Here is a 19411-nt window from a genome sequence, read left to right on the forward strand (position 1 = left end):
GACTTACCCTACAGTTCCACAACAGATGCGGGAATCTATCCACAAGTCCAGCCAACCACTTGTCGGCCACTCGTCTTATCTGCTTATGTATGTGGTTGAAATTGACCAATAGGAACTGAGCGTGACCTTCGAGCTCGCGCTCTCGAGACTCGTCCTTCACCTTCTCTGACATCACGTCCAGGAATTTTAGGAATACTTTGTCTCCGACACTGTAAGATATAATTTGATAGATTAAGCGTGCTGGAAATCAAGACTCCCGCCATACCTCACACATAATCGACACGTTGCATTTATACCGTGATATATATATATATATTTATACCACGACGGTGGCAAACAAGCATACGGCCCGCCTGATGGTTAGCAGTCACCGTAGCCTATGGACGCCTGCAACACCAGAGATATTACATGCGCGTTGCCGACCCTTTAAAAACCTGTACACTCCTTTTTTGAAGAACCCCATACTGTAGCCCCTCGGGAAAACCTCGGCAGGGAGCTCATTCCACAGCCGAAGCGTACGCGGGAGGAAATTCCTCTTAAACCGCACAGTACGCAGTATATTTGATGACAGGCTGGAAATTAGACTATTCCAACGCTCTTCGACAGTCGCGTTAACAATTTTTTAAATTTTCAATTCATAAAATGAATAATGAAGAAGAAAAAAATGTTCGAATCTCATGAATATATTTAGATGCTGTCAACATACCTGGCGACGCATTGCCACATCATACTCTTGTCCTTTTGCAGGGCTATATCGCTCAAGTACTCAATGATTGGCTGTAGACTGGGCTCCGGAGAGTTAGTCACCCTACAAGTGATACAGAATAATTTGGTTAAAACTGTCAATGGATAGAATGGTCAAAAATTTTTGTTTCTCTTATTAAATATTACAATGTCATGTTTTAAAAGAATCATCAGGTACAATTGCATACTTTCCTAAGTTAAGGAGGTTTTTCTATGTTACTTTCAATCGACTAAGTTACTTCAACGTCTCAGAAAATAAACACTGATGCTTAATGCATGCAACACAATGTATCCACTGCTTGTTAGTTACATACACGCAAAGATAGATATAACTCCGTAATAGATGGATACAGTCTAAGGAAAAAACGTGCCTCGAAAATCAAGAAAATTTGATTCTCGTTCAGGTGGCGCTACTAGTTTTGGCCTACAGTCGAATAGATGGCGTTGACGGTTTCGTTTGTTATTTAACAATTTTAACGCATATCAGTGAAAGAACATGGGTCAAAATCATAAAAATAATTAATGCAAATAATAAAAATCATTTATCTATATTTAAATACATTCTATCGTATTTTTACAAATCTTCATTTTTAGTTTTAAAGTGTGTCGACAGATGGCAGTGAATTTACTGGGGTTACAAAATTTACTATGACAGTACCGCTCTAGTATAAGTTACTCTATGATACACGTCTTGTAGATGGTCGAGACAGTTGATAATCTGTATATTTAATTCCTGGCGTTCGATTATCGGTCGTGAAGCCATTTGTAACCAGTAGAATCTACCCCTCACTTACATTAACGTCTCCAACCAACAAAGGAAAAACGTAACGGCGCGAACGTAACCTTGCCAACTATTACAGACACATCTTGACGATGGTGAAAAAAGTTAAGTATCTGCGTCTTAAGCCCCTGAACCACATCGATACAACTTCTCACGAATAGATTCTAGTGATTTTCCCCTGACTTACCTCAAAGTTTCTAGCCAGTACACACCGAGTAGATACATGCTCGGAGCAAACGTAAGTTTGCCAACTATCACCGATACATCTTGCGGATGGTCCAATTGGTCAATATCTGCGTCTTCAACTCTAGAAGCTAAGTCACCTATACAAACTATTTATAACCAGCAGATTCTACTCCTCACCTCAAAGTTTCAAGCCAGTACACACTGAGCAGATATCAAATACATGCACGGCGCGAATCTGATACATCTTGCGGATCCAAAGAGTCCAAAGGGTTGACGATCTGCGCATTAAACCACATCGATACAACTTCTCACCAGTAGATTCTATTCCTGACTTACCTCAAAGTTTCAAGCCAGTACACACTGAGTAGATACATGCACGGCGCAAACGTAAGTTTGCCAACTATCACCGATACATCTTGAGGATGGTCCAAAAGGTTCAGGATTTGCGTCTTCAACTCCTGAAGCTCTGTCACTGATACGGAATCGTTTCTGACAGCTGAAGTGTACTGAAGCTCGCGCAGGTCGGAACGGAGTGAAGTTTGTGAAACCAAGTAGGGAGATTTTACTGCTATCTCTTTTACACCGGCGTACCATTCTTGCGGCCATAACCCTGAAGAAATTGTGTTGTTATTATTGGTTGTTTTTTAAAAGTTTAACAGTGATTATTCACAGCTGTGTTTTATGAAAAAATGCGATTCGCATTGTATAAATTATTGTTTATTTTTACTATACCTATACAAGAAATACGTATGACTAATAGCTATTGAATAATCACTATTGGATTCAAGTAATTTTATCGTTATGTTGGAATATCAGTTTTTAATGATATTTACGAAAGGAAATTCCACGATATAATTATTACAGGATATTATTTCATTTCAAGGGGTCTTCAAAAAGTAAAACTTACACTCGATAAGCATTCTACAAATACTTTTTAACAAAACCAATTTTTGACTATTATTCATTTGGATGAAATGGGAATGGGACATTCACGGAAAATAAAATAACTCGGTTATATCACGACGTCATGAAATTGCGATATAACTATACCACCCGCAAAAAAGGGCACAAGCTACGAATTTTCAGAAATAAAAGTCTAACATTGCACTATGATTGGCCTAAAAAGCACACTCTGAAATAATACGCACACTACGTAATATCGCTGTAACGGTTACATTATTAATTGTTAATGCACAACCTTTTTTTGAAATGTGATGGCATAGTTAGAACTTTAACAGTGACCGTGGCGTCTACGTTAAAAGTACACGCATAGTCGTTTTTAACGCTAATAAATCAAGTTGTATAACTTAATCCAATTCTCACATGGCGACCTTGCCGGTGTGAATAACATGTTTACATGTCAACTCACAATTCTTGAAAGATAACATATCTCGCCTTTTTAACACAAAAGTAATGGGGTTGGCCGGACGAAGTATTTTACTGATGGCGCCACCATAGTTTGCCCTATCAATCCCTAGAATTGTGTCAAATTCTTGTTTTTTTTAATATTATGGCCTGGATGCCAGCCCTTTAAGCCCAATCTTATAGAACAAAACTAGAGAAAAGGTTAAGCTATGATGGATCTATGCAAACCTTAGCCAGTTGCCAACCCCATTAGAAGTAGTCTATATGACACGTCACTGGATTCGCTGGATTCGTGTTGCCAGCCTTCTATTTTTTTAGATGGATGAATAACTATTACACCACATTTTGAATAAACCTGCAGACTTACTGCAACAAAACGGACTCTCCTTAACATCAGTTTTACGTTACAATAGAACCAACAAGTCTAGTGTTGTGACAATAGTGTCTTTATTTTCTTTTCGAAAATAACAATTCTCATTACTTTAAGTCAACCCGTTATGTCTAAGATTATGCCAAAAGACTCGACCACTTAGATCACAACACTAAACAAGTATTCTTCGTTCCAATAACAAATGACAGTCTGTTTTGTTCACAACTAGTCAAAACGCAAAACCATCAAAACCAAACACACATAACGGTCTAAAAGCCGGTGTACTCACGCTTGCGCATGGCTACAGCGTCGCCGGGAGAAGAGAACACGTTAATGTCTAGTGATGTCAGATACAGTTTTAGAATAAGAGTGAGACAGCATTTCAAGTTTTTCCCTTGTTATTGAAATCAGAAATTTTATTTGCGTAAAAACATGGTCAGATGGTTGGTGGTGGTGGTATTGTATGATATACCGTGTATACTACTTGAATATAAATAGGTATTAGGTCTAAGCGCTATTAATACAAAGTCCAATTTTATCTCGGTAAAACGACAATAACTGACAAGGACTGTGTTTAGTGACTGTATTATGGAGTCCATAATACAGTCACTAAACACAGTCCTTAGTCTCAAATTTCATATTATGGAGTAATAAAAAAAAACAGCTGTTCTAAAAAAAGGTCAACCAATGCGACGCTGAAATATACGAAAGGTCCCATATAATAATTTGCGGTAATTAAAAATGTCTCCTTATAAACATACATTTTCCACATTTGTGCAGTTTTCTTTCCAATAAAAAATTAATAAAAATTTAAGCTCTTAAGAGTCCCCCCGCGAACTCGGCCGAATTTCACCTTCCCATACAAACGGAGTTTCTTTCTCATTTTAAAACTACTTGTTGGATTATAATGAAACTTTGCACTTACAATGACATTAGGTATATCTAAGTCTGTAATTAGTATATATAGCTCTAGTATATAAAATAAACAAAATAGAACAAAAACAAGTTTTATATGAAAAACTTACATTCGCTGTATTTTTTTGACTATGGTATCTGAAACTACATAAACTAATTACAGACCTAGATATACCTTATCCTATTGTAAGTATAAAGTTTCAGAGCAATCTAGCTAGTCGTTTTAAAATGAGAGCGTAACTACGTTTGTATGGAGAACCGAGCTTTGCCAGGGGCTCTTAAAGTAGTCAAACTAAGTTATTTCCATGGCAAAAATTTAATACGCTGCCAACCAAAAGTAAATAGTCAAAGTATTAGCGAATCGTATAAACAATCAAAAGCAATATTTACGTGATTCTGCCGCGGTGAATCCCATAACTACGCAGTAGAGCCAATAGTCGCGGAAGAGCTTGTGTAGCCGGGGCTTTGGGTTCTTTATGGGGGGCAGTCTCTTTACTAATACCTGTGAGAAATACTTAGTATGACTAACAATTAGGTAAAAGTTTTAATTTGTCAATAAAATCATGCTACACAGCGGCAAGATGATGCGTATACACTTGGCTGATGGATTTATAATGATTGATTCTTCAGATATCGCAATTTTTTTCAGCGTCTTGTATATTGCTGCGCGTCATAAGGACCACGGGCCAGGTTCAAATCGACTTAGTCGATTATTCTCGGACGGTAACTCGTAAAGTAGTTACGGACATATTATGAAGACTCGTCCACGTAGGCTGCCGCTCCGTTGATAGCAGCAGCTGACTTTTATGAGGCCACATGATAAATCTCCCTTAATCACTTTATTACCTAATACCCAGTACTTATTCATGAAAATCAGTCCCACTTGAATATAGAATGTAACTGTTGTATACGAAGTTTAAATTCCTTAGACTGGCCGCTATAACAGGTATGAGCACACCCAAGGCCACGGGTACAGGCGATCGGTCCGTAGCGCGCTCGCCACCCAACCCCAGCTGCACAATCAGCTCAGCCCTGCCACTTAAATATGGGTTCTAACTACTGTACACAAGGTTCAAGTTCATACTGACCGCTATGACGGGTATAAGCACACCAAGGTTCCCCGCGCTGCCTGAGCTCTTTAGCACAGGTGCAGGCGATCGGTCCGTAGCGCGCTCGCCACCCAACCCCAGTTGCACGAACAGTTCGAGCAGACGAGTGAGCAGCTCGAGACGGGCGCTCGTGCCGCGGACGTTCGCCGCGATGTTCGCTAGCGCGTTGAGGACGGCACCGGAGACGTGTCTGCGGACAAATGGTAACCCAACGTTACGCTTAGTTAAAGAAGCAATGTTGGTACCCTAGCTTGCAGGTTACAATCGAACCCCAGCTGGTACCCACATTACACAAAGAGGGCTAGTTATTCATCCAAATATCGGGTTCTTAGCTTTATCAGAAGTACCATTTTGTTAGTTCCAATCGGTTTTTGGTGAAGAAAAACATTGGCAAGAACCCTAATTCTACATGGCCCCGATATCAAAGCGGACGAAATCACGGGCCCTCTGCTGTTGTTATTTAAAATAAATTGTGTCAATATAATTAATTTGCTATTCTCGTTAATACTGCTTTGTTTTGCGTTGATAATGATTAGATATCGTTAATTTAATTAATAAATGTGCTAATCAAGTTGAAATGTTCTACCATTAATACAAACAATTTCGACGCGTACGCCCATTCACCATGAGCCTCCTACAGCCAATGTGTTTATTGGCTATTTTGGCATTTCTCCAAGTCGTATCTGGCTCAGGTAATTAGTCATATTATTACGGGTTGCATACAATCGAAGTTACGCAAAATAACATAAAAATTGATTTGAACATTCAAGTAACATTATAGGTATCTATGTCTGGTACTAGTTTTGGTAGCTAGAAATTGCAATACAAAGAAATTAGGGCGAGTAGAAGTTTTACATGACTTAAATTTTACCGAACTAAATAAGTACCTATTATAGCTAGGACTGTAAGCCTAGGCTAGGAGGATATCAGGAGTAAGACCACAAACGGGTAGCATTTTCTGTAAAACGGCCCTTTGTTAAAAATTACAAACTTCCAGCTCTCCACGAAGCCGACAACTGCACTAACACCAACCTGGAGATCATTGGGGGTCACAAGGTGTCCATTAAAGACGTCCCTTTCATGGTGGCATTGTACTACAAACCCGAAGGTGAAGAATACAAGGCGTTCTGTGGCGGATCCGTCATCCATGAGCGCTTCGTGTTGACTGCCGCTCACTGCCCTTACGTTATCGACTGGATACAGTAAGCATTCCTTCTTCGCTTATAGTACCACTTCGGATAAAATACCTATTTAGTTTAGTACCTCTTATCTAATAGAAATAGATAAATGCCGCAGTGTGTTCAACTAAATACTAAGAAAAAAGCGTGGTTGCAGTCGGTGCAGGGTGTATATTTTCACTATTTTTCACATAGTTACCATTTAGACTTTATTTTATACTGGAACTTTTTTCCAATAAATGTAGTTGTTCTATAATCTTACCGATCAGTCGAAATCTTACACAGATCTATATGTACGACATGCATACGTATGGATATCATGTACGTATTATATAGGTATTATGTACGTTTGTTTGTATAAAAATTCCTTGCACAAACTTAGCTTTCAATTTCCTTATCCATTTGTAAGCTGCCCCACAACGCATAATAGCCTAACTAAACAATCATTGGAAAACAAGTTATTAATAACAAGACATTATTATATATACATATTACAACATAGTATAAAACAAAGTCGCTTCCTGTTCTCTGTCTGTCCCTATGTATGGTTAGATCTTTAAAACTACGCAACGGATTTTGATGCGGTTTTTTAAAATAGATAGTGAATCAAGAGAATGGTTTATATGTATAATACATCAGCATTGCACCCGTGCGAAGCCGGGGCGGGTCGTTTATTATACGTTTGATTCATTTCATCATCATCATCACTTAAGAGCTTTGCTCTTGTCGGTGGAGTAATTGCCAGTCCTTTATTTCCTGAGCCAGTCTTTTGATTTGCTCGTACGATGCATTCTCTTTTACTTGGCTCAGGTATGTGATTCTAGGCTTTCCACTGCCTCTCGTCTTTTCAATTTTTCCTTCCAGGATGTTAAGGAAAAAGTTGTCGTTTCGTATTAGGTGTCCTAACATCTTGCCTCTCCTATTCCTTATGGTATTTAATAAGCTTCGCCTTTCTCCTATCATATTCAAAACCTCTTCATTCGTCTTTCTTTCAGTCCAGCTAATCCTTTCCATCCTCCGCCAACACCACATTTCGAAAGCTTCCAACCTTTTTCTGTCTCAACCTTGTTCTGATTCATTTACACTCAATAAATAAAATAACCCTTTAATAAATCGTAGGCAAGAAAACGCAACAAAAAGAGTCCTCATCGGGTCAGACCGTCTAAACACCGGTGGCGTCTTCATAGATGTGGAAGAGCAGTTCATCGACGAGAACTTCATCATTTTTAACATGACCACATATAACGACATCTGCCTCATGAAACTCAAGGAGCAAGTACCGTTTGGTTACAAGGTAGCGAAAGCTAAGCTGCCCGATGAAGATTACAAGTTGGAACATGGTACGCTGGTCAATGTTACTGGATGGGGTTATATTGGAGTAAGTAGATTAAGTACGATTAATATGAATGACGATAATGATGATGAATGACGTAGTGAGTGTTGTGTGCAACCCATCATTTGACAATAATGCCGAAAACGAGGGTAGTTTCTCGTCTCCCCTGCCGCCGCTGTCGCCCGCACCGTGTAATCGGTCGCGGAGGGCTGCCGCCCGCAGTCTGCGTCGGGCCACCAAAGCAAGCGCTCATTGAAAGTGCTCCTCGTTATGGATTGAAACATGTCGAGCAATCATCGACTTTATAAAAGTGAGTGACCCGGTTTAATATATTTAATATGTCAGTCCTCACGGAAGTTTCGTTATTACGATTAATAAGAGCTGGCACGAATGGAATGAATGAGTTAATGAAAATACCTACACCCAAGGCCAAAAGCTTATACTTCGATAGAAAAGTTTGATTTTATACTATTAACTAGCGACCCGCCCCGGCTTCGCACAGATAGTTCAACTAATTTACACAAAACCTGTACAAATTATACATATAAACCTTCCTCTTGAATCACTCTATCTATTTAAAAAAAACGCATCAAAATCCGTTGCGTAGTTTTAAAGATCTAAGCACACATAGGGACAGACGAACGGACAGACAGCGGAAACAATTTGACAATTAAAAAATAAAATGGTAAAAATAATAATAGAACATTTTAAAAGTAAATTACTCAAATTTTGGCTATGATAGTTGCCAGTTAAACATTTTGTAAGGCAATTATTTAACTTTTTCCTAATTTCTCTTTTTTTTATCTTTTTGCCAATATTTTAGGAGGTTTTGATATGTAGCGTGTATTTTTAATCTTTTGGGGTTGCCTAATGCAAATTTTTGGTTACAAATATAGAAACATGAGATATTAAAGAAAACAAATTTGTTTCCATACTTTTAGCCTTAGGTGTATGTGACACACATTAACCAATAATAGAATCTGCTTTTGTTTTTTTAAACCAGAATAGAACCGGTATGGAGAATGAGCTGCGCCAGGCTACAGTACCGATCGTGTCTAACGAATGCTGCCAGAAACACTATGAGGAACTTACTGAGAAGCATATATGTGCTGGATCGAAAGGTCACGATTCCTGCAAGGTAAGGTCAGGCATACACCATAAGGCTGCCTTCCCACTGAGACGGACACGAGAGGTGACATGCAGGAATAAACTAGTAGCATTAGTTGTAATCCATCGGAGCGGAGAAGACAATCAGATAACCCATTCTATTGATTAATTCACATGATACGATATTAATTTAAGCATACGTTACTAGAATAGTCTAATTTAAAATAGTTTAGATAATTTTTAGGGTTCCGTACCCAAAGGGTAAAAACGGGACCCTATTACTAAGACTGCGCGGTCTGTTTGTCTGTCCATCTAACACCAGGCTGTATCTCATGAACCGTGATAGCTAGACAGTTGAATTTTCTAATTTTCACAGATGATGTATTTCTGTTGCCGCCATAACAACAAATACTAAAAACAGTGTTTTGTTTTGCGTAATGGATGGAAACCCTTTGTGCGCGAGTCCGGCTCGCAGTTGGCCGGTTTTTTTGTATCTTGTGACAGTCAAGCGACTTCATATCATTTATAAATTTTATTTAACTTTATAGGGGGATAGCGGAGGTCCCTTGACGTACAAGGGCATACAAGTCGGGGTAGTTTCCTTTGGTGAAGGTTGCGGCATTTACCCTGGAGTCTACACCAGAGTATCTGAGTACCTGGACTGGATCAATACAACCATCGAGGAGAACTTGTGATGCGTATAATTATTTATTTTGGACAGTAAAGTAAGAAATATCGTGCCTTCGAGTTTGGAAGCCGAAATAGATGACGCTATACGGTGTCATGTTTTGAAAGAAAGAAATGAAAATATTTTACTTGCAATCACAAACAATAACCTGAATAATGAAAAATCCAAAATTTGCTATCGAAATTTGAACCTATAGTGTAGGAATTAGAGTTATATTTTGCGTTGTTGCAAAATTAAACGAAACAGCAAAAGCGACTCTGTTCCAATTGAATAGGGTTTAAATTTCATCGAACTGAAGAGGTACTATAGGTAGACCTTGGGCTTTAGAAGGATAGGGTACAAACAATAAATTAACTAAGTGTGCCAGCAAAATGGCTAAAGCTCAGCATAGTGCAAAATCTGCAGTACTGGTTTTCAGCTTGCTCCTTATTGGTGACCACTGACCACAGTGCCCACACACACAATACACATCGGCTTTAGAAAAAAATTGGTACAATATAAAAAAGGAAATAAACTAAGCAAGAAGACACACAAGACGAACACAGGCTATGATAATAATGTACGGAGGCGTAATGCGACCTCTTCTACTTCAGCTGTCAAATTCGTGACACGAATTTTTCTTTGACCTCTTCTACTATTAATAACTCTTAATTGTTTTATCTTGGGTAAATTTTGTTTTCTTGTATTAAACATGCATAAATAAATAAAAACTGTGTTTTTATTGTTTCTCATTCGATAGTCTGTATTGTTTACTATAAATACAAGTTGACAGATAATTATTTAAATATAAGTTAATCTATACATTGGAGTGTCAGCTTTGGCTTAGGTTATTTAGTTAATGCGTGGACTTTCAGCAGAAAAGAGATAACCGATTGTGGATAAATGGTGTACTATAAAAGTTGAAAATGTCTTGAGACGGGGAAACTACGTCTGTCTCCCTCCTGTATAGTATTTACCTGTACTGCTTGCGGTCGTCGGTGTGGTGGTAGGCGGCGGAGGCGGCCTCCACGGTGATGACGGTGAACATGCGCATGATCTCGTCGTGCGCCGGGCCCGCGGGGCTGGCCAGCGCCATGCAGCCCAGCTGGTCCACTATCAGGGTGTCCAGGGATGATGGGGCGCGGCACAATCTGGGAAAAACGCATTTTATTCACTAGCTTCGTAGGAATTTGAACCTTCTACACAGTAGTTATTGCTATATTTAGATGAGAGCGTTGGCGCGGCGCGATGAGGCTGGCTGGAGTTTCTATGATTTTAGTAAGACGCGCCTGGACCCCAGTATTTTAATAAGAATCTTATAGCACCCAATACCCACCGACGGAGCGGCAGCTGCCGTCCAAGAGGGTTAATTGCACATCGCCCTTAACCACTTCACGAGTTATCGCCCGGAATGCGATGACCGACGAAATTAGGCAACTAATACTCATCGAGACAACTCTAAAAACCCCAATCACAATAAGGTTGTGTTGGTTTATTACAGAGTTCCTATGGCCACCTGCTTCCATCATCAAATCAGCTCGATGGTACCATTATATTGCATTGTCACTCGACTTACATATGTATGCAAAATTTCAACTCAATCGGAATCCGGGAAATGGGGTCAAGTTTAACTCGATTTAATTACAGACGCACGGACGGGACAGGTGAAACTAAATAAAAGCTTCTAAAATTTTATTCGACTGTCTACACTCTCAAACAAGTCTCAAAATCACACTTTAAACTCTGGTCTGGTCTTTAAACTCTAGCTGTGGTCTTCCGTGGCCACAGCATAATGCAACCTAGCTCAAACGTCGGGAAAAAGGTAAAATAATGAAATTTAATCGCGTTAATTACATTAATTAAGTCTCAAAATCGTATGACCATGGTCAATATAAAATTATTGATTATATACCTCTGTTGGAAGAACTGAAGAACCGTGTCCGTAGTCTTCGGCGTGTCTTTCAAGGCGACTGCCACGTGGCCCAACATTATCACTATATTGGTGCTTATCAATGATGATTCACTGCAAATAATAAAACAAAAACATTATTAATCACATGCCTACGATGTATCGCGATACCAAGAGAATCACAATTCTACTATAAACTTAAATATAAAAGGTCGTTTTTAAGCTGGCAATCTTAGATCTACTTTAAATGCATTACCCCACGTTACAGTTCCATAGCGCATTATGTAGTCGACATAACCATAATATGCACTTATAACTGCTCCTAGCTATGGAGACTTCTAGATTTGACCTACGTGTGAGACATAGGTGAAGATAGTGTCTCGCTCACCTGTCACTAGTTTCAGCTGTGAATAGTCTGTTACTAACGGAGCCCACGAGCGCAGGCACACAGAAGGGGTCCACAGTAAGCGCTGCCTCCAAAGCCACGCAAAGGTTCTCTATGGCCGCGTCTCTAAGCTTCTCGAAAGGCGTAGATTTGACCGGGACACCGTTCTCCGTCATGCCTTGCAGCTCTTTACCTTGTACTGAAATTGGATTGAATTAGGAAAAGGACTGGTCAAACTGAAGCTAATCCAGAGTATACCGTTATATTAGTCGCATAGCAAAGGTTTATTGATAGTGATGTGTAAAGTCTAAGACAAATTCTTGCTTCGAATTTGACAGATGATGCATTTCGTGCTGTACGGCTCCGTACATTAAGATAAGATAATCATTTATTTCATTTTAATCTTACTTGGTAAATACATACATACATACGAGATTACAAGATAGAATTAGGAACAGTGTGATAAGGGAAAAGTGTGGACTGAACGAAGATGTAGTGACAAAAATTGAGAAAGGTATGTTGAGATGGTTTGGACACGTGGAAAGAATGAGTGAAAGAAGGCTAACAAAGAGAGTGTATAAGGGAGAGGTAGAAACGGGAGTTGGAAGGGGCAGACCTCGGCGGACTTTCTCTGATCAGATCGGGGAAATCCTGAAGAAAGGCCAGGTCAAGAGCACCCTAAACCGGCGAGCTTGTATGAGGAATGTTATGAAAGTGAAGGAAGCGAAAGAGGTATGCCAGGATTGTAGCAAGTGGAAATCCGTGATCTCTGCCTACCCCTCCGGGAAATAGGCGTGATTATAAGTATGTATGTATGTATGTATGTTGGTAAATACATAGTGGTCGAGTCCTCCTATTAGGTATGAAGTACCTGTACCAGGAGACCTCGCTCTTCCACATTTTTTTTAAATCTATACTAAGAGAAGTAAATGAAATTAACAATATAAAATAATGAACATTATGCGGTAACTCTCGTTGTCCAGGCCAATGACCAGAAAACATATGGCGCAGTACAATGCAATCTGTTCCGGGCTGTCAAACTAGGATCACGTTATTATCTTAGAATTTACTTCGCTATTACAACCAAAAACTCTTTGCTGAGGTGGATTAAGTGGAATAACAAGTGTAAGGGACATTTTTGTTTTTCGAACATATCACACAGTATTATACCGGCAACTAAACTTTGGAGAAAAGAATGTTAGTTTTTATACTTCTCAAAACAGGTGTTTACCTCATTTTAATGTATAGTTCGTGTTACTAGACTTATATTGACCGGGATATAGATCGTGATTACCTTTTGTATTATTTATGAGCTCCCGATAATAACCCCGGTAATCACGGTCTATATCCCGGTCAATATAAGTCTAGTGAAACTAACCGTGAACCATTCAAAATTCTTAAGTTCGTGTTACTTTTCAAAACGGGTTTAGATAGTGTATTTTGTGTATACTAGGGAATGATTTCAGTTGATATAATGTACCTATATCCCGTAAGTTCTACGGAAATAGTTTTGTAAGGATTATGGAGGTGGTTTTGGCGTGTGATTTTAAAACACGATATCTGGATTAGCATCAGTTTGATTTTATCTTCACATAAAATAAATTAAACATTAATATTAACTAATAATACCTGCTAGCCTCGAATCTACAGAGTTAGCTTTAATAAGAAAGAAAAGAGTTTCATTAAGAAAACAAAATATAATTACAGATCATTGTGACAACTGTGCTTAAAGTAATGATGTGAGAAGCATAATGTTCTGTTCAGGTACTACCAAGCAAGTAATAGCCAAGATTGCAAGTTGCGAAAATTTCCAAAAAAATATGAATTCTCAAAAATTTTAAGAAAATTTCACAAAAAATAAAGAAAGCTTCTATTTTAGAAATGGGCGTTCAAATATTACGTAACGCAATTTTCGAAGATCTTTGACTCTTGACCCAATTTCCAATTTCGCAATTTTGAAAACTTTCCGATGACACGTCAGTAGCCAAGATAATAATTATGTGGCTTTTCAAGGGTCCTCATGCTTCAAGTGCACTAAGGACGTTTCCATCTGAAATTCCAACAGAAATTCTGATAGAAACGCAGTTATTGCAGATGAAGCATAGGACCCTTCTGGAAGGCCACATGTTTGAAATGAGATGAATTGGACTTAAGGTAAGAAATCCACTTCGGCGTAAAGTATGCAAGAATGTAAACCACCCAATAAAGTTTATTTAATTACGCGTACTTTTGCGAATCACTGTAGAAACTAAAATTGTCGATTTACAATAAGACCTTTTAAGGTTCCTTCGCCGCGCGGATTTCTGTCCTCGAGGGTCCGTTTCTTGAACGATACTAGACTAAAATATTATTAATTTACAATAGGTAACCATTTTGTAAAGATTTTCACGATAATCAGAGATTCATTATAGTGTTTTTCAAACGGGAAGGGTAGGGTGACATTTGAATTTTTTTAATTCTATGCCATTGACGTTTCGAACCCTTTTTTAACAAAAATAACTTCAATCCTAATAGGCCAAATAAATACGTATCTTCGTAGCTTAGAATATTTCATTATAATAGACACAAATCACCAAAATATATAACATCCATACTGCATCCATGAATGCGAGAGTCTGTCTGTCTGTCTGTGTGTTACCTCTTCACGCTTAAACCGCTGACCCGATCCAGTTGAAATTTGACATAGAGATAGTTTGAGTCCCGCGGAAGGAAATAGGATAGTTTTTTCCGGAAATCATCCCTTAAGAGGGTGAAAATTATCTCACTTCCACCCCGAAAGTGAGATAATTGATGCATCGCCTGACAATGATGTAACTATTATGCTCAAATTGAATCATTGCCTTTACATTTTATCAAGGTCTGATGATAACAAGAAATAACTTAAAATGTAGTCAACATGATGGGCGCTGAGAAAGGGGCGGCTACAGGGCCTGGGGCCTAGGGCGGCAAAGACTGCAAATCCGCCACTGATATTATAAGTGTTTATAGACAAGATAGTAGTTTTATGTCTTATAAAACTTATTAGCCTTATACCGTTCAAGAAATAGGTACTAAAATTTACACTTTTAAATTTTACTTACGTAAATATAATAATGACGCAAGTGACGCAACTAATTGTTAGAATGAAAGAATAACTACAGTTCATTTTTTAGCATTAGAAAAAGACTAAAAACTAGGCGTCTCTTTATTGAAAAACACATTAGAAAAATAAGTCACAGCAAATATATAACAATTATATGTATAAAATATATGTTCATTTACATTCTTTTGGTTTCATGAGTAATAGTCACTATTTTTTTAAAGCTATTTTTAATAAAAAGACACGCCATGTTCGTGTAGTCTTTTCTAATGCTAAAAAACCGGCCAAGTGCGAGTCGGACTCGCGCACGAAGGGTTCCGTACCATTACGCAAAAAACGGTTAATAAAATCACGTTTGTTGTATGGGAGCCCCACTTAAATATTTATTTTATTCTGTTTTTAGTATTTGTCGTTATAGCGGCAACAGAAATACATCATCTGTGAAAATTTAAACTGTCTAGCTATCACGGTTCATGAGATACAGCCTGGTGACAGACAGACAGCGGAGTCTTAGTAATAAGGTCCCGTTTTTACCCTTCAGGTACGGAACCCTAAAAAACGAGGTACAGCTGCGTTTCAATTTACGTAAGTAAAATTTACAGGCGTAAATCTGTATGCATGATATATATTATAAAAATACAGAAACTTACATGTAACTTTCATGTGTTCCTTTCCCGTCTTTTCTAGCTCCAACTTGTGCAGTTTAAATAATATCGGCGAGGGGGTGACGAGGAAGTCTCTCAGGCAGTATATCGAAGTGTTCGCTATCGTAGGGAATTTCGTTGCTAGTTTACCAAGGCCCTGTGAAGAAAAATACACCTTACTACCTTGCCAATAAAGCTTAAAATGGCACTGATTGTTTAAATATATTTACTCTTTATGTCAAACGCACATGTTGAAGTGACAGATAAGAACAAACGAATTAGAATCGGACCAAGCTAACTCTGCATCGACGTGGAAAGAGTTTGAAATTGTCACCACATCATATTGCAATGAGAACATGATTTTTATGGGAGTTTTCAGATAAAAAGGGTATCATTTAGTTTTTTTCGAAAAATCATCGACTTTTGGGTTATTAAGACTCAGAATCACGAGTACTATTGAATGAGACAAAGAAAAAATGTGTCCCCAGTTTTTCATACAAATTTTGGGTGACAGTTTTGTAACGGTCCATACAAAATGTATGTGAAAATGCGTTACAAAACTGAATTATTTTTTTATGGGACACATTTTTTTTCTTTTTAAATCGATAGACCTAGTGATTCTGAGTAGAAATAACCCAAAAGTCGATGGATTGTCGAAAAAAGTAAATAGTACACTTTTAAGTGAAAATGCCCTTATAACGGGGCACTTCACTTCACTTCACTTCGTGACTGAAAAATTTGTACAATGTTAGCTTAAGCTATTAAAATACGGACTCTTACCTATAGCTAAAATGGACAAGTTGGGTATTTAACTCAAAGACGTCAAGTGATGCGCGCGGATACAGCGCAATATCAACCTTCGTGCATTACCACAAAGTTCAAGATAACGCTCGACGCGTACCGCACTTTTCAGTTCGCAAAAACCCAATTACCAAATTAATTTTATTCTAGAATAGGAACACCACAAGTGTCATTAAAGAGTGATGTAAACGACTGGATACGGAAATAAAAAAGTAAACTCTATTACCAACACCTAAAGTTGAGTTTTAAACTGAAAAACGTACTTACTTCAAGACAGACCATGAGGAGAGGCATATGCGCCAGTATCAATTTATGATTGTGATTCGAGTTTATTTTCTCAGTCAGGCGGCCACACAAGGAATCCGCACCTAAAATTAATAAATAAAGATATATTATTGTAATGATCGATCATAAGTAAACTGTTATATGTGGTATGTTCTATAAAAAGGGACCTTATTGTCGATGGCGCTTACGCCATTATTAACGATGCTCCGATATATACAATGCCGCGCGACGCTGTGCAGCGTAACCGCCATCGACAATAAGGTCCCTTTTCAAAGAAAATGCCCCATATGTACAAATGTTAGTAATATATTTATTTATTTTTGAATCATTGCACTAATAAATTATTTAACAAAATATTAAGCATTTTATGAAACAATAGGACTGGAAAAAACCATTAGTAGGTATTGAAATCGAATGAATTTTATCACATTTTTCAAACTCAACCGAATTTCCATTTTATAGCAATACTACATTGTTTTAGCATCAGAAGGACTCCACAAAAGTGTAGTTTTTATACTATGCACTTTATTGATGTACCAAAGAGTTAATGATTTAAGAAGAGATGTCTCCACATTTAAGAAAAAAATCGTGACCCCGAGTTTATCTTTTCGAACGAATTTTTCTTAACACTATGAACTAACTCTTTTTTTCTAATGCTAAAAAAGTAGTATCCTCCTAAGGCCCAAGGTCTTACTTATATCTCTTCAGTTCGATGAAATTTAAATCTTTGCTTTGTTTCGTTCAATTTTCCAACATCGCAAAATCAACTCTAATTCCTACATTTTAGGTTCAAATTTCAGTGGCAAATTTTGGATTTTTCATTTGTATGGCTGGGCCTTAGGAAATAGGTAGTTAAGCTTGCTCATGCAGGTGTTAGCTCCGACAAGGCTCGGGGTCACTCATAAACCCACGAATGTACCTATTAATATTGTTAGAGCGTTTACAAGAGCCGGCACTCCAAACTCCTCATCCACTGGAAATATATAACGACATATACATAAATATATATAACAATAAAACATGGGCAATCCTAGAAACTTCGATTCTGATAACGTAGAAGATGAGGATATATTTATTTGCTAAAATATAGTGGTGAACATAGGTGGAGGGTACAAGTAATCTTTCTCACGTAGTTTTTACTCGAAATATCGCCCTTCATGCCTTCCATTTTAAGGACCCGCAACCGAAACAACGACGAATATTTTGACTTAGTCAATTTAAAAAAATGCTACAATATGCTTTCATCGCCAGTGGCCTAGACGGGCTGATCGACGCACGCGGGGTTCGCCATGACGTTGACCTTGAACTTGTTGACGGTGGCGAAGTTGCTCTGTCTGAATTCCTTCTCGGATGCGTCTACAGCTGTCTCTCTCTCTAACGCATGTCACATGAGTATACCTGACTCATCGCCAATAGCCCACACGAGCAGGTGACGGCGTTCGCCATGAAGTTGACCTTGAACTTGTTGACGGTGGCGAAATTGCTCTCTGTCTTCCTTCTCGGAGGCGTCATATCTCTCTCTCTCTCTAATACACGAGTCACATGAGTCTATACCTGTCTCATCGCCAATGGCCCACACCAGTAGATCGACGCACGCGGAGTTCGCCATGACGTTAACCTTGAACTTGTTGACTGTGGCGAAGTTGCTTTCTGTCTGCTTTCTCGGAGACGTCGTATTTCTCTCTCTAACGCATGAGTCACGAGTCTATACCTGTTTCATCGCCAATGGCCCACACCAGTAGATCGACGCACGCGGAGTTCGCCATGACGTTGACCTTGAACTTGTTGACGGTGGCGAAGTTGCTCTCTCTGTCTTCTTTCTCTGACGCATCGTGATGGCGAGACTGCAGCTCTGTTTGCCCGCTTAGGAACAGGCATTTCACGAATTCCTGCAGAAATAATGAGATTCTTAACTCAAAGTATGATCACATCTGCAGGAAGCCAGATCCGGGGACAAAACAAATATAAATGGGAACAAGTCGTCCATAGCCACCTGTCCATACCTCATGAAATCAGATTTCATCAGGTATTTTTAGAAAAACGTTTGTAAGTGTTACAACCAAATCAAACCAAAAAAGCGTAAGATTTGATAATTTGACCGTGACATCACCGGCAAGTATATCAGCCAAACTCAATAGTTGGCTTTCGTTAGGACAATTTGAAAACCAGAAGCTGATTTGATCCTGTCAGTCAACTTCTTTAACATAGTGTGTGATGTACCCCACACTTCAATCACACAGTCAGCTGCAGAGTTAGCGGACTATTTATATCATGTGCGCCCCCCGAACCCTTTTGATGTGAATATGTTAAACTTACTTGCACATCTTTGGTGAAAGGTCCGGGTAGATCTTTCTGGTGCTGTAGTATCTCTCTCAGCAATGTCACCATGACTAGGTTCAACGTCTCGGAGAACGACTTGTACGGGAAAACCTGTTTAAGTTTTACATAAAAAATCCAGTAAAATTATAATTTTCTTTCAAGAGAGTAAGGTACATATTTGGACATAAAATTTTGGTGAACTTTTTCTGATCATTTATACATTTGAAATTGTAC

The 19411-nt window shown here is 38.5% G+C and overlaps 1 protein-coding gene across 1 annotated transcript in view; it reads right to left on the minus strand.

Moving 5' to 3' along the window:
- LOC134750258 (phosphatidylinositol 4-kinase alpha) overlaps positions 1-19411 on the minus strand; it is a 54758-nt gene that overhangs the window by 27911 nt on the left and 7436 nt on the right. Inside the window, exons 5-16 of the mRNA XM_063685415.1 lie at positions 19175-19288; positions 18570-18747; positions 16841-16941; positions 15779-15929; positions 12053-12248; positions 11668-11778; positions 10733-10906; positions 5450-5660; positions 4752-4863; positions 2048-2321; positions 707-808; positions 8-209 (exon numbers count right to left, since the gene is read on the minus strand). Of these exons, the coding sequence (XP_063541485.1) occupies positions 8-209; positions 707-808; positions 2048-2321; positions 4752-4863; positions 5450-5660; positions 10733-10906; positions 11668-11778; positions 12053-12248; positions 15779-15929; positions 16841-16941; positions 18570-18747; positions 19175-19288 (1926 nt within the window). The remainder of the gene's footprint in view (positions 1-7; positions 210-706; positions 809-2047; positions 2322-4751; positions 4864-5449; positions 5661-10732; positions 10907-11667; positions 11779-12052; positions 12249-15778; positions 15930-16840; positions 16942-18569; positions 18748-19174; positions 19289-19411) is intronic.

The sequence above is a fragment of the Cydia strobilella genome, chromosome 19, assembly GCF_947568885.1.
Source record: "Cydia strobilella chromosome 19, ilCydStro3.1, whole genome shotgun sequence".
NCBI classification, from domain to species: Eukaryota; Metazoa; Arthropoda; class Insecta; order Lepidoptera; family Tortricidae; genus Cydia; species Cydia strobilella.